The sequence below is a fragment of the Nanorana parkeri genome, unplaced genomic scaffold (genome assembly GCF_000935625.1).
Source record: "Nanorana parkeri isolate BGI_ZX_2015 unplaced genomic scaffold, ASM93562v1 scaffold1855, whole genome shotgun sequence".
NCBI lineage: Eukaryota > Metazoa > Chordata > Amphibia > Anura > Dicroglossidae > Nanorana > Nanorana parkeri.
In genome coordinates, this window is record NW_017308123.1 from 184,616 (window position 1) to 199,093 (window position 14,478).

Genomic DNA, 14,478 nt, shown 5'->3' on the forward strand with positions numbered 1-14,478 from the left:
CTTGACTGAGATCTCTCCTCACATCTGTATCACTCCTTCACTAGATCCTAGTAAGCTGGTGTCCACAAGCCATCGTGGACTCTCACTTTCTAAAAGGAAACCGTAAAAACACGGGACACTGGGGCTAAGATGCTCCCTACCCTGATACAAGATAGTTGACCGGCGCCTGAAGAAACATACATGAACTCAGTGAGGTCATCTAAAGACAAGGTGACCCAACTCTAACTCTTCCACCAGATCTCTTGATGACCACTCTGGCTTGACGCTATGGGCATCAGGTCATGGAACACATGTTTCAAGGGGACCTATTGCGTGATACTATGGCCAGGATTCCTAGAAACAGATAGTTGACTTTATTACAAACTCCTTCACCTTCCTCAATGTCGAAGACCCAACGCTCCACCTGTTGGAGATCTCTAATGAGATACCATCATCTCACCAATCCATGAGATTCCTTAGCTGTTCTAAGAAATTAATTGAATGGACTCGGGGCCACCAACCCCATCCCTCAGGGCCTCCAACCCATTGAGTGAAAGGACTCGGGGCCACCAACCCCATCACTTTGGGTGCAGTTACTCAATGCAAACCTATGGAAGCAGAGGTCATCCCCTAAGATATGGGGTCAGGTGGCCTTCATCTCCACATGGAACCACCTCCTCTCTGTAGACCCACCAGACTCGATGTTCCTCCTGACGTTCCGGTTCAAGTTATGGAACCGTATCCTACGCATGGTGTGGATAACGGAATGTGTTGACCTGGTATTGTAAGAAGCCACATTGTGTTGTTTTTGTTTTTATTTATGTTCACAAAAACATTTGATAGAATCTTTAAAAAAAAAACAAAAAAAAACTCTTGGAACAGTTTGTCGGAATGGACAGAATAACGTGAACACCCGAGTCTATAACCGAACAACTCTACAAACAAAATAGAAACTTGGGCCGAAATTTTCACCTTCTCTTCTGGGAATGTCCCTTACAGACTCAACTGATCTATAGTCCAACATCATTTAATTCACTTCCTGTGAGGCATCATGGCCCCGCCCACTGGTGTGTGGCACTATATGTACAACGGTGCGGAGAATGTCAAAAGTTTGACGTCAGTGGAACTCTCCATCATTGAGGACCCTGCGTATCATCCTTCTGGCCTGAAGGCTTCTGGGAATAGGTATACATGGGGTCAGGAGGTAGGAATTGGGCGCGAAGTGGGAAACGCCCTGGAAGTCTGTCACTTCTATGACTGGGCATGAGTTCTCTGGTGTTCTTTGAAGCACTCAGAACAGGGCGCAACAGAACAGGGCGCTACTTTGGGTGACTACACCACGTGAGACTCCTCCCGCACGCAGGACATGGATAAGGACGCTCGCCTCTGTGTGAACGTTCATTTAAAAAAAACAAAAAAAGTCTATTTCTGTATATGAAACTTTTCCCACACACTGGACCGAAAAACCTCTCAAGAGCGCTTCTTGGCGTGGAGTTTCTGATGTCGGACCAGACAAAACGGATTGGTGAAACGATTCCCGCACTGTAGACAGGAAAACGGGCGCTCATCCACATGCCTTTGCTCGTGCAGGGCGAGCATATCTTTTCGCGTAAAGCACTTCCCGCACTTCTTGCACGCAAAAGGGGTCTCGCCGGTGTGCGCTCGCAGATGTCTCTGCAGATGTTCGTTCTGGCTAAACCGTTGACCGCACTGAGGGCACGGGAAGGGCTTCTCACCGGTGTGACTTCGTAGATGTTGGATGAGGGCAGATTTCTCTTTAAAACTTTTCCCGCAATGTGAACATGGATGGGGCCTCACTTCCGTGTGATGTCTTTGATGTCTAAGAAGGCACGAATTGTACGTAAAACTTTTCCCGCACTTCACACATACAAATGGGCGCTTTCCAGTATGAGTCCTCGAATGCATAGCAAAATAAGATTCCTTTGTAAAGGTTTTACCGCATTCAGGGCATGGAAATACCTTGTTGGTTTTGTGTTTAACACTCTTCCTGTTATCAACGGAAAGTTTCTTATGAACAGCGGGACGCAAAGGTTGGGTGGAGGAGTCAACTCTGGGAGAACATCGGGGTGTGCCTTTATTTTCTGTGTCTGGATATGAAGTACGACGTCTGCTTCTGGTATTCGGAACGTCATCTCCACGTGCTGCGGAGAAAAATTACATTAACAGTAGAAACATGTTCATGGAGATAGACCTTCATATGGTGTACAGTATCTCCTCCTCATTTGTAGGTCACATGACGTTATATTGAGGAATGGAGATGGACCTTCATATGGTGTACAGTATCTCCTCCTCATTTGTTGGTCACATGACGTTATATTGAGGAATGGAGATGGACCTTCATATGGTGTACAGTATCTCCTCCTCATTTGTTGGTCACATGACGTTATATTGAGGAATGGAGATGTACCTTCATATGGTGTACAGTATCTCCTCCTCATTTGTTGGGGACATGACGTTATATTGGGGAATGGAGATGGACCTTCATATGGTGTACAGTATCTCCTCATTTGTTGGTCACATGACGTTATATTGGGGAATGGAGATGGACCTTCATATGGTGTACAGTATCTCCTTCTCATTTGATGGTCACATGACGTTATATTGAGGAATGGAGATGGACCTTCATATGGTGGACAGTATCTCCTCCTCATTTGTTGGTCACATGACGTTATATTGAGGAATAGAGATGGACCTTCATATGGTGGACAGTATCTCCTTCTCATTTGTTGGTCACATGACGTTATATTGAGGAATAGAGATGGACCTTCATATGGTGGACAGTATCTCCTTCTCATTTGATGGTCACATGAGGGGGGATACAACTGATTACGAGTCCCGTCTCTGCAGTCATTACTCACCTGGAGAGATATTTAAAGAAGTTCTTTTCACTTTCATCGTCGCCATGATTCCAACCTTCTTCATAGACTGCTGGCCACCCCTCATAGGGCTCATTTGTTCCTTCTTGACCTCCGTATCTTTTCCACACTTAAGCAACACAAATTATTACATTAGAACATAGAATACTAATACACTAGAACCTCATATAATGATACAAAGTCCGAACTGGACAATCTGTGGAGATCTAGAACCTCATCTACCTGGTCATAGTGGGGGATGGTGTGATCCTCCAGAAATTGGCGCCGTACGGTATGCATCCTCTTATGTATGGCAAAATATAATTTCTTCGTAAAGGATTTACCACATTCAGAACATGAAAAGATCATCTTGTTTAGGTTCAGGAACTGTTGGGGAGCAGCGGGGTGCAAAGGTTGGGTGGAGGAGCCACCTCCGGGAGAAAGCTGGGCAGTGCCATTGTTTTGTGTGTTAGGGCCTGGATATGAATTACGAAGTCTCCTTCTTGTGATCGGAACGTCGTGTCCATGTTCTGGAAAGAAAAATCAAACAATGGAAACATTGTTCATTCTTCAAGTTCTGGAGTCATAAGTAATTCTAAGAAAAGTTATAGAACACCAACACAAGAGATTAGATATATATGGTCCCATCTCCACCTCAACATTTGAGGAATGGAGATGGACCTTCATATGGTGTACAGTATCTCCTCCTCATTTGTTGGTCACATGACGTTATATTGAGGAATGGAGATGGACCTTCATATGGTGTACAGTATCTCCTCCTCATTTGTTGGTCACATGACGTTATATTGGGGAATGGAGATGGACCTTCATATGGTGTACAGTATCTCCTCCTCATTTGTTGGTCACATGACGTTATATTGGGGAATGGAGATGGACCTTCATATGGTGTACAGCATCTCCTCCTCATTTGTTGGTCACATGACGTTATATTGAGGAATGGAGATGGACCTTCATATGGTGTACAGCATCTCCTCCTCATTTGTTGGTCACATGACGTTATATTGAGGAATGGAGATGGACCTTCATATGGTGTACAGTATCTCCTCCTCATTTGTTGGTCACATGACGTTATATTGAGAAATGGAGATGGACCTTCATATGGTGTACAGTATCTCCTCCTCGTGTTGGTCACATGACGTTATATTGAGGGGATACAACTGATTACAAGTCCCGTCTCTGCAGTCATTACTCACCTGGAGTGATATTTTTTTTCACTTTCATTGTCGCCATCATTCTAACTTCCCTCACAGACTGCTGACCGCCCCTCGTAGGAGTCACTTCTTCCTTGTTTTCAGGAGCAGTAGGAGGCAAAGTTTGGGTAGAGGAGTCAACTTTAGGAGGATGTTGGCTTGTGCCACTTCCTTTTCTGTTATGGTCTGGATATGAAGTACGAAGTCTACTTCTTGTGTTCGGAATGTCATGTCCATGTTCTGGAAAGAAAAATCCAACCAAAGGTAGAAACATGGTCATTCTAAATGTTCTGCAGTCAGAAGTCATGTGACATGAGACATAATACAATCATAACGCCAACACAAGAGATTAGAGAACGTGTACAATATAAATAAATATGGCGCCCTTGGTCATGCCTTATGTACACTGATAAACATCACACATGGTCCCATCTCCAACCTCAACATTTGGAAACCGGACGTTATATTGGGAAATGGAGATGGACCTTCATATGGTGTACAGTATTTCCTCCTCATTTGTTGGTCACATGACATTATATTGAGGAATGGAGATGGACCTTCATATGGTGTACAGTATCTCCTCCTCATTTGTTGGTCACATGAAGTTATATTGAGGAATGGAGATGGACCTTCATATGGTGTACAGTATCTCCTCCTCATTTGTTGGTCACATGACGTTATATTGGGGAATGGAGATGGACCTTCATATGGTGTCCAGTATCTCCTCCTCATTTGTTGGTCACATGACGTTATATTGGGGAATGGAGATGGACCTTCATATGGTGTCCAGTATCTCCTCCTCATTTGTTGGTCACATGACGTTATATTGGGGAATGGAGATGGACCTTCATATGGAGTACAGTATCTCCTCCTCATTTGTTGGGGACATGACGGAGGAGGAGATACAACTGATTACGAGACTCGTCTCTGCATTACTCACCTGGAGTGATATCTAAAGAAGTTTTCTTCTCTTTCATTCTCGTCATCATTCGAACGTTCTTCATAGACTGCTGACCGCCCCTCATAGGGGTCACCTCTTCCTTGGTGACCTCAGTTTGTACATCTGTATCATTTTCACACTGAAACACAAAATTATGACATTAATATAGAGAGTTCTAATAAACTAGAACCTCATATAATGATACAAAGTCAGAACTGGACAATCTCTGGGGTCACAGTGAGTAAAATTAAGTATTTGATCCCCTACCAACCAACAATTATTCTGGCTCCTCCCACAGACTGGTCATGTGGTACACAGATGAGTCCTGTCACTTTAAGAAGGGGCTCCTAACGACAACACAATCTGTATATAAAAAAAGACAGCTGTCCACAGAATCTCTTCCTTCCATTCATACCTCACCACCATGGGCAAGACCAAAGAGCTGTCAGAGGACGTCAAGGACCGTAGACCTGCACGAGGCTGGAAGGGGCTACAAGACTCTCAGCAAGAAGCTCGGTGAGAAGGAATACAAAATAACCATCGATGGCCCTCGGTCTGGAGCTCCATGCAAGATTTTGCCTCATGGGGTGAGGATGATCATAAGAAAAGTGAGGGATCAGCCCAGAACTGCACAGGGGGAGGAGCTTGTGAATGATCTCAAGGCAGTTGGGACCACAGTCACCAAACCATTGGTAACACAATACACCGCCATGGATTGAGATCCTGCAGCGCCCGCAAGGTCCCCATTCTCAGGAAGGCCCATGTACAGGCCCGTCCCCCTCCTCAGGAAGGCCCATGTACAGGCCCGTCTGAAGTTTGCCAATGAACATCTAAATGATTCGGAGGATTGGGAGGAAGTGCTGCGGTCACATGACACCAAAATTCAGCTCTTTGGCATGAACTCGATACGCCGTGTTTGGAGGAAAAAGAATGGTGACCTATGACCCCAAGAACACAGTCCCTACAGTCCAGCTCGGAGGGGGAAACATTATGCTTTGGGGCTGTTTCTCTGCTAAAGGTAAAGGCCCGACTTTGCCACATTGAGGGGCCAATGGACGGGGCCACGTATTGTACAATCTTGGAGGAGAGCCTCCTTCCCTCAGCCAGAACACTGAAGATGGGACGTGGACGGGTCCTTTCAGCATGACAATGACCCAAAACATATCGCCAAGGCAACAGAGCCTGGGTTGAAGAAGCACATGAATGTCATAGAAAGGCCTAGCAGGTCTCCACACCTCCATCCTATAGAACATTTATGGGAGGAGCCGAAACTTCGAGTTGCCAAGCGACAGCCAAGAAACCTGAAGAATCCCTCCTGAGATGTGCGCAAACCTGGCGACCAACCCCAAGAAACGTCTCACTTCTGTGCTCCCCAACAAGGGTTCCCCCAGGAAACGTCTCCCCTCTGTGCTCCCCAACAAGGGTTCCCCCAGGAAACGGCTCCCCTCTGTGCTCCCCAACAAGGGTTCCCCCAGGAAACGGCTCCCCTCTGTGCTCCCCAACAAGGGTTCCCCCAGGAAACGGCACCCCTCTGTGCTCCCCAACAAGGGTTACCCCAAGAAACATCTCACCTCTGTGCTCCCCAAAAAGGGTTCCCCCAGGAAGCGTCTCACCTCTGTGCTCCCCAACAAGGGTTCCCCCAGGAAACGTCTCACCTCTGTGTTCTCCAACAAGGGTTCCCCCAGGAAACGCGTTACCTCTGTGCTCCCCAAAAAGGGTTCCCCAAGGAAACGTCTCACCTCTGTACTCCCCACAAAGGGTTCCCCCAGGAAACGTCTCACCTCTGTGCTCCCCAACAAGGGTTCCCCCAGGAAACATCTCACCTCTGTGCTCCCAACAAGGGTTCCCCCAGCAAACGTCTCACCTCTGTGCTCCCCAACAAGGTTTCCCCCAGGAAACGCGTTACCTCTGTGCTCCCCAAGGAAACGTCTCACCCCTGTACTCCCCAAAAAGGGTTCCCCCAGGAAACGTCTCACCTCTGTGCTCCCCAAAAAGGGTTCCCCCAGGAAACGTCTCACCTCTGTGCTCCCCAAAAAGGGTTCCCCCAGGAAACGTCTCACCTCTGTGCTCCCCAACAAGGGTTCCCCCAGCAAACGTCTGAACTCTGTGCTCCCCCAGGAAACATCTCACCTCTGTGCTCCCCAACAAGGGTTCTACCAGGAAAAGTCTCAGGTCTGTGCTCCCCAACAAGGGTTCCCCCAGGAAACGTCTCCCCTCTGTGCTCCCCGACAAGGGTTCCCCCAAGAAACTTCTCAGGTCTGTGCTCCCCGACAAGGGTTCTCCCAGGAAACGTTTCAGGTCTGTGCCCCCCAACAAGGGTTCTCCCAGGAAACGTCTCACCTCTGTGCTCCCCAACAAGGGTTCCACCAAGAAACGTCTCAGGTCTGTGCTCCCCGACAAGGGTTCCCCCAGGAAACGTCTCACCTCTGTGCTCCCCAACAAGGGTTCCCCCAAGAAACGTCTCACCTCTGTGCTCTCCAACAAGGGTTCCCCCAAGAAACGTCTCACCTCTGTGCTCCCCAACAAGGGTTCCCCCAAGAAACGTCTCACCTCTGTGCTCCCCAACAAGGGTTCCCCCAAGAAACATCTCAGGTCTGTGCTCCCCAACAAGGGTTCTCCCAGGAAAAGTCTCACCTCTGTGCTCCCCAACAAGGGTTCCCCCAGGAAACGTCTCACCTCTGTGCTCCCCAACAAGGGTTCCCCCAAGAAACATCTCACCTCTGTGCTCTCCAACAAGGGATCCCCCAAGAAACATCTCAGGTCTGTGCTCCCCAACAAGGGTTCCCCACCAACTACTAACTCATGTTCTGCTTGGGGAGCAAATACTTATTTTACTCCCTGAACTGCAACTCCATTTATAACATTTGTGTCATGTGACTTCTCTGGATGTTTGGTGCCTATTCTGTCTCCGATGATACAAATTATATCTACAGGGGAGCCAATCATTATTTGCCACACTGTATAGAACCTCTTGTACCTCATCTATTGGGCGCTGTCCGGTGTGCGTCTTCGTATGTTCAGCATAACATGATTGGCTTGTGAAGGATTTCGCACATTCAGAACATGGAAAGATCTTCTTTTTGTGTTTATCGCTCTTCTGGTTATCAATGGAAGGTTTTCCAGGAACAGCAGGATGCAACGGTTGGGTAGAGGTGTCGACTCTGGGAGAGCGACGGGTAGTGCCGTTATCTTTTGGGTTATTGTCTTGACATGAAGTACGACGTCGGCTTCTCGTATTCGGAACATCGAGTCCAAGTTCTGGAAAGAAAAATCCAACAATAGGAAATGTTCATTCTTCATGTTCTGCAGTCAGAGGTCATTCTAATATAAGTCTTGTAGCATGACACATGGAGGATACTGGATACTGTACACCATATGAAGGTCCATCTCCATTCCTCAATATAACGTCATGTGACCAACAAATGAGGAGGAGATACTGTACACCATATGAAGGTCCATCTCCATTCCTCAATATAACGTCATGTGACCAACAAATGAGGAGGAGATACTGTACACCATATGAAGGTCCATCTCCATTCCTCAATATAACGTCATGTGACCAACAAATGAGGAGGAGATACTGTACACCATATGAAGGTCCATCTCCATTCCTCAATATAACGTCATGTGACCAACAAATGAGGAGGAGATACTGTACACCATATGAAGGTCCATCTCCATTCCCCAATATAACGTCAAGTGACCAACAAATGAGGAGGAGATACTGCACACCATATAAAGGTCCATCTCCATTCCTCAATATAACGTTATGTGACCAACAAATGAGGAGACACTGTACACCATATGAAGGTCCATCTCCATTCCTCAATATAACGTCATGTGACCAACAAATGAGGAGATACTGGACACCATATGAAGGTCCATCTCCTTTCCCCAATATTATTAGATTATTACTCACCTGGAGTGATATTTAAAGAAGCTTTTTTCTCTTTCATAGTCTCCATCATTCCAACCTTCTTCATAGACTGCTGACCGCCCCTCATAGGGGTGACTTCCTCCTTGGTGACCTCAGGTTGTACCTCCGTATCTTTTTCACACTTAAGGAACACAAATTATGACATTAGAACAGAGAATACTAATAAACTAGAACCTCATATAATGATACAAAGTCATAAGTGGACAATCTGAGGACTTGTAGAACCTCTTGTACCTCATCTATTGGGCGCTGTCCGGTGTGCGTCTTCGTATGTTCAGCATAACATGATTGGCTTGTGAAGGATTTCTCACATTCGGAACATGGAAAGATCTTCTTTTTGTGTTTATCGCTCTTCGGATTATCAACGGAACGTTTTCCAGGAACAGCGGGATGCAACGGTTGGGTAGAGGTGTTGACTCTGGGAGAGCGACGGGTTGTGCCGTTATCTTTTGTGTTATTCTCTTGACTCGAAGTACGACGTTGGCTTCTCGTATTCGGAACGTCGTGTCCATGTTCTGGAAAGAAAATCAAACTAAAAGTAAAACGAGGACGGACTGAGCGTTCAGTCTTTTTGGCGCTGGCCCAAGGGCCTGCAGGAGGCTAGTGTCATGGGACGCCGATAGGGGAGTACAGGCAATCCTCCTGTACAGGGCTGGGCTCCATCAAGTTAGTAGGATGGGGGGGCCGAAGCCAGCACAGGCTCCCTGAAGTGGAGAATGGTCCTGCCCACTTGCCATGGTAACCAGTTGATTGGCAGGCTCCTCCTCTTCTTCCCAACAGGGATCGGGCTCTTCTACATAAAAGGAGAGGAGCCGGTCAATCAGCTTGTTACCATGGCAAGTATTTCCATTGCACCTATCAGGGTCCCGTCTGCTCACCTGGGCTATGCTGATCAGTTGCAGGAAGGACCAGTGGCTTTCAGCTCCGCCCATTGCACCGCCCACAGCCCACGGTATCAGGAGTGGGAGTCCTACCATAAGGTAAGAAGCTTAACAGAAAGTAGAGATGGGGGTCAGCAGTGGAATATTGGTGAATGGTGATGGACCTTCATATGGTGTCCAGTATCTCCTCCTCATTGGTTGGTCACATGACGTTATATTGGGGAATGGAGATGGACCTTCATATGGTGTACAGTATCTCCTCCTCATTGGTTGGTCACATGACGTTATATTGGGGAATGGAGATGGACCTTCATATGGTGTACAGTATCTCCTCCTCATTTGTTGATCACATGACGTTATATTGGGGAATGGAGATGGACCTTCATATGGTGTACCAGTATCTCCTCCTCATTTGTTGGTCACATGACGTTATATTGAGGAACGGAGATGGACCTTCATATGGTGTACAGTATCTCCTCATTTGTTGGGGACATGACGTTATATTGAGGAATGGAGATGGACCTTCATATGGTGTACAGTGTCTCCTCATTTGGTGGTCACATGACATTATATTGAGGAGGGGATACAACTGATTACAAGTCCCGTCTCTGCAGTCATTACTCACCTGGAGTGATATTTATTTTCTCTTTCATAGTCTCCATCATTCCAACCTTCTTCATAGACTGCTGACCGCGCCTTACAGGGTTCTCTTCTTCCTTGGTGACCTCAGGTTGTACCTCCGTATCTTTTTCACACTTAAGGAACACAAATTATGACATTAGAACAGAGAATACTAATAAACTAGAACCTCGTATAAATGATACAAAGTCATAAGTGGAGTTGTAGAACCTCTTGTACCTCATCTATTGGGCGCTGTCCGGTGTGCGTCTTCATATGTTCAGCGCAACATGATTGGCTTGTGAAGGATTTCTCACATTCAGAACATGGAAAGATCTTCCTCTTTTTGGGTATAACACTCCTCAAGTTATCAATGGAAAGTTTTCCAGGAACAGCGGGATGCAACGGTTGGGTAGAGGTGTCAACTCCGGGAGAACGTTGGGTTGAGCCATGATCTTTTCCATTACTGTCTTCACATGAAGTACGACGTCTGCTTCTCGTATTCGGAACGTCATGTCCATGATCTGGAAAGAAAAATCCAACTAACAATAGGAACGTTCCTTCTTCATGTTCTGTAGTCAGAAGTCATTCCAACTGAAGTCATATAACATGACACAATGGTACGCTCTGGGTCGTGCCGTACGTACACTGGTGAGCAATGCAGATGGTCCCACCTCCACCTCAATATTTGGTCACATGACTTTATATTGGGGAATGGAGAAGGACCTTCATATGGTGTACAGTATCTCCTCCTCATTTGTTGGGGACATGACGTTATATTGGGGAATGGAGATGGACCTTCATATGGTGTACAGTATCTCCTCCTCATTTGTTGGGGACATGACGTTATATTGAGGAATGGAGATGGACCTTCATATGGTGTACAGTATCTCCTCCTCATTTGTTGGTCACATGACGTTATATTGAGGAATGGAGATGGACCTTCATATGGTGTACAGTATCTCCTCCTCATTGGTTGGTCACATGACGTTATATTGAGGAACGGATACAACTGATTACGAGACCCGTCTCTGCAGTTATTTCTCACCTGGAGTGATACTTAAAGAAGTTTCTTTCTCTTTCATTGTCGCCATCACTCCATCTTCCTTCATAGACTGCTGACCGCCCCTCGTAGGAGTCACTTCTTCCTTGTTTTCAGGAGCAGTGGGAGGCAAAGGTTGGGTAGAGGAGTCAACTTTGGGAGCATGTTGGCTTGTGCCACTTCCTTTTCCGTTATGGTCTGGATATGAAGTACGAAGTCTACTTCTTGTGTTCGGAACGTCATGTCCATGTTCTGGAAAGCAAACTCGAATTAATGGTAGAAACATGTTCATTCTAAATGTTCTGCAGTCAGAAGTCATTCTAATAGAAGTCATGTGACATGAGACATAATACAATCATAACACCAACACGAGATTAGAGAACGTGTACAATACAAATATAATAAATATGGCGCCCTGGGTCATGCAGTACGTACACTGGTGAGCAACACATATGGTCCCATCTCCACCTCAACATTTGAGGAATGGAGATGGACCTTCATATGGTGTACAGTATCTCCTCCTCATTTGTTGGGGATATGACGTTATATTGAGGAATGGATATAACTGATTACGAGTCCCGCCTCTTCAGTCATGACTCACCTGGAGTGATACTTAAAGAAGCTTCTTTCTCTTTCATAGTCACCATCATTCCAGCTTCCTTCATGGACTGCTGACCACCCCTCATACGGGTCTCTTCTTCCTTGGTGACCTCAGGTTGTACCTCCGTATCTTTTTCACACTTAAGGAACACAAATTATGACATTAGAACAGAGAATAGTAATAAACTAGAACCTCATATAATGATACAAAGTCATAAGTGGAGTTGTAGAACCTCTTGTACCTCATCTATTGGGCGCTGTCCGGTGTGCGTCTTCGTATGTTCAGCATAACATGATTGGCTTGTGAAGGATTTCTCACATTCAGAACATGGAAAGATCTTCTGGGTTTTGTCTTCATCACTCTTCGGATTATCAGCGGAAGCTTTTCCAGGAACAGCGGGATGCAACGGTTGGGTAGAGGAGTCAACTCCGGGAGAACGTTGGGTTGAGCCGTTTTCTTTCGTGTTATGGTCTTCATATGAAGTACGACGTCGGCTTCTCGTATTCAGAACATCGAGTCCATGTTCTGGGGAGAAAAACCCAACAATAGGAATGTTCATTCTTCATGTTCTGCAGTCAGGAGTCATTCTATTATAAGTAGGGATGCACCGATACCGATACTAGTATCGGTGCCGATACTGAGTATTTGGGCGAGTACTCGTAGTCGCCAAAATGCTCAGATGCCTAGCACGATACTTCCTGTATCAGGAAGCTGGGCAGCGCGTCATTACACGGCGCCCGGTTTCCTGATTGGCCCGGGAAGCCGGCTTCATGCCCCCTCGTCATCTCATGACGAGGGAGCATGGAGCCGGCCTCCCGGGCCAATCGGAAAGCACGGCGCCCGGCTTCCATGATTAGCCAGCAAGCCGGCTCCATGCTCTCTCATCACATAGTCACATAGAGGCGGCTTTCTTGTTAATCAGGAAACCGGGTGGCGAGTCTTTACACACCGCCTGGCTTCCTGAAAGGGACTTCCGGTATCGGCGAGTAGCAAAAATATATTGGATATTCATACTTGATACCAAAATACCGGTATTGGTGCAGCCCTAATTATAAGTCTTATAACATGACACATGGCATGACACAATCATAACACCAACACAAAAGATTAGATAACATGTACAATACAAAGAAAATAAATATGGTGCCCTGGGTCATGGTTTAAGTACACTGGTGAGCAACACACATGGTCCCACCTCCAACTCCATATTTGGAAACAGGACATTATATTGAGGAATGGAGATGGACCTTCATATGGTGTCCAGTATCTCCTCCTCATTTGTTGGTCACATGACATTATATTGAGGAATGGAGATGGACCTTCATATGGTGTACAGTATCTCCTCATTTGTAGGTCACATGACATTATATTGAGGAATGGAGATGGACCTTCATATGGTGTACAGTATCTCCTCCTCATTTGTTGGTCACATGACGTTATATTGAGGAATGGAGATGGACCTTCATATGGTGTCCAGTATCTCCTCCTCATTTGTTGGTCACATGACGTTATATTGAGGAATGGAGATGGACCTTCATATTGTGTACAGTATCTCCTCCTCATTTGTTGGGGACATGACGTTATACAGAGGAGGGGATATAACTGATTACGAGACCCGCCTCTGCAGTCATTACTCACCTGGAGTGATACTTGAAGTTTCTTTCTCTTTCATAGTCTCGGTCATTCCATCTTCCTTCATAGACTGCTGACCACCCCTCATACGGGTCTCTTCTTCCTTGGTGACCTCAGGTTGTACCTCCGTATCTTTTTCACACTTAAGGAACACAAATTATGACATTAGAACAGAGAATAGAAATAAACTAGAACCTCATATAATGATACAAAGTCATAAGTGGAGTTGTAGAACCTCTTGTACCTCATCTATTGGGCGCTGTCCGGTGTGCGTCTTCGTATGTTCAGCGTAACATGATTGGCTTGTGAAGGATTTCTCACATTCAGAACATTGAAAGATCTTCTGGGTTTTGTCTTCATCACTCTTCGGATTATCAGCGGAAGCTTTTCCAGGAACAGCGGGATGCAACGGTTGGGTAGAGGAGTCAACTCCAGGAGAACGTTGGGTTGAGCCGCCATCTTTTGTGTTATGGTCTTCATATGAAGTACGACGTCTGCTTATTGTATTTGGAACGTCATGTCCATGATCTGGAAACAAACATTAAAGTAACGGTAGGAATGTTCATTCTTCATGTTCTGTAGTCAGAAGTCTTATAACATGGCACCCGGCATGATACAATCATAAGATCAGATAGATTCATATGGGGTACATCAGGGGTGCCCATAAGGTCGATCACAATCGGCTGTGTCCTGTCCTCCCGCCTCTGGATCCCCGCTGCTCTCCCCCATCTGTATGCAGTGGGTATCCGAGGAGAAGTGAA

The 14,478-nt window shown here is 46.2% G+C and overlaps 1 protein-coding gene and 1 long non-coding RNA gene across 2 annotated transcripts; both read right to left on the reverse strand.

The window, feature by feature from the left end:
* Nucleotides 1-1,449: 1,449 nt before the first annotated feature.
* On the reverse strand, nt 1,450-4,106 carry LOC108799922 (gastrula zinc finger protein XlCGF26.1-like). Its single transcript, XM_018571870.1, has 4 exons — nt 4,070-4,106; nt 3,099-3,385; nt 2,859-2,985; nt 1,450-2,141 (listed from the first exon to the last, which is right to left on the reverse strand). Exons 1-4 carry the CDS (start codon nt 4,104-4,106, stop codon nt 1,450-1,452), a joined length of 1,143 nt encoding a protein of 380 aa, XP_018427372.1.
* Nucleotides 4,107-4,243: 137 nt separating this feature from the next.
* LOC108799928 lies at nt 4,244-5,075 on the reverse strand. The gene is made up of 2 exons (XR_001942060.1): nt 5,007-5,075; nt 4,244-4,306 (listed from the first exon to the last, which is right to left on the reverse strand). It is a non-coding gene; the product is annotated as an uncharacterized LOC108799928 (long non-coding RNA).
* Nucleotides 5,076-14,478: the final 9,403 nt, after the last annotated feature.

Coding starts and splice junctions, on each gene's coding strand:
- LOC108799922 (XM_018571870.1), bottom strand. CDS start 4,106: ATGGCGACAATGAAAGTGAAAAAAAATATCACTCCAG. Junction 3,386..4,069: donor GAAAAAAAATATCACTCCAG/GTGAGTAATGAC, acceptor TTTTCTTTCCAG/AACATGGACACGACGTTCCG. Junction 2,142..2,858: donor TTCTTTAAATATCTCTCCAG/GTGAGTAATGAC, acceptor TTTTCTCCGCAG/CACGTGGAGATGACGTTCCG.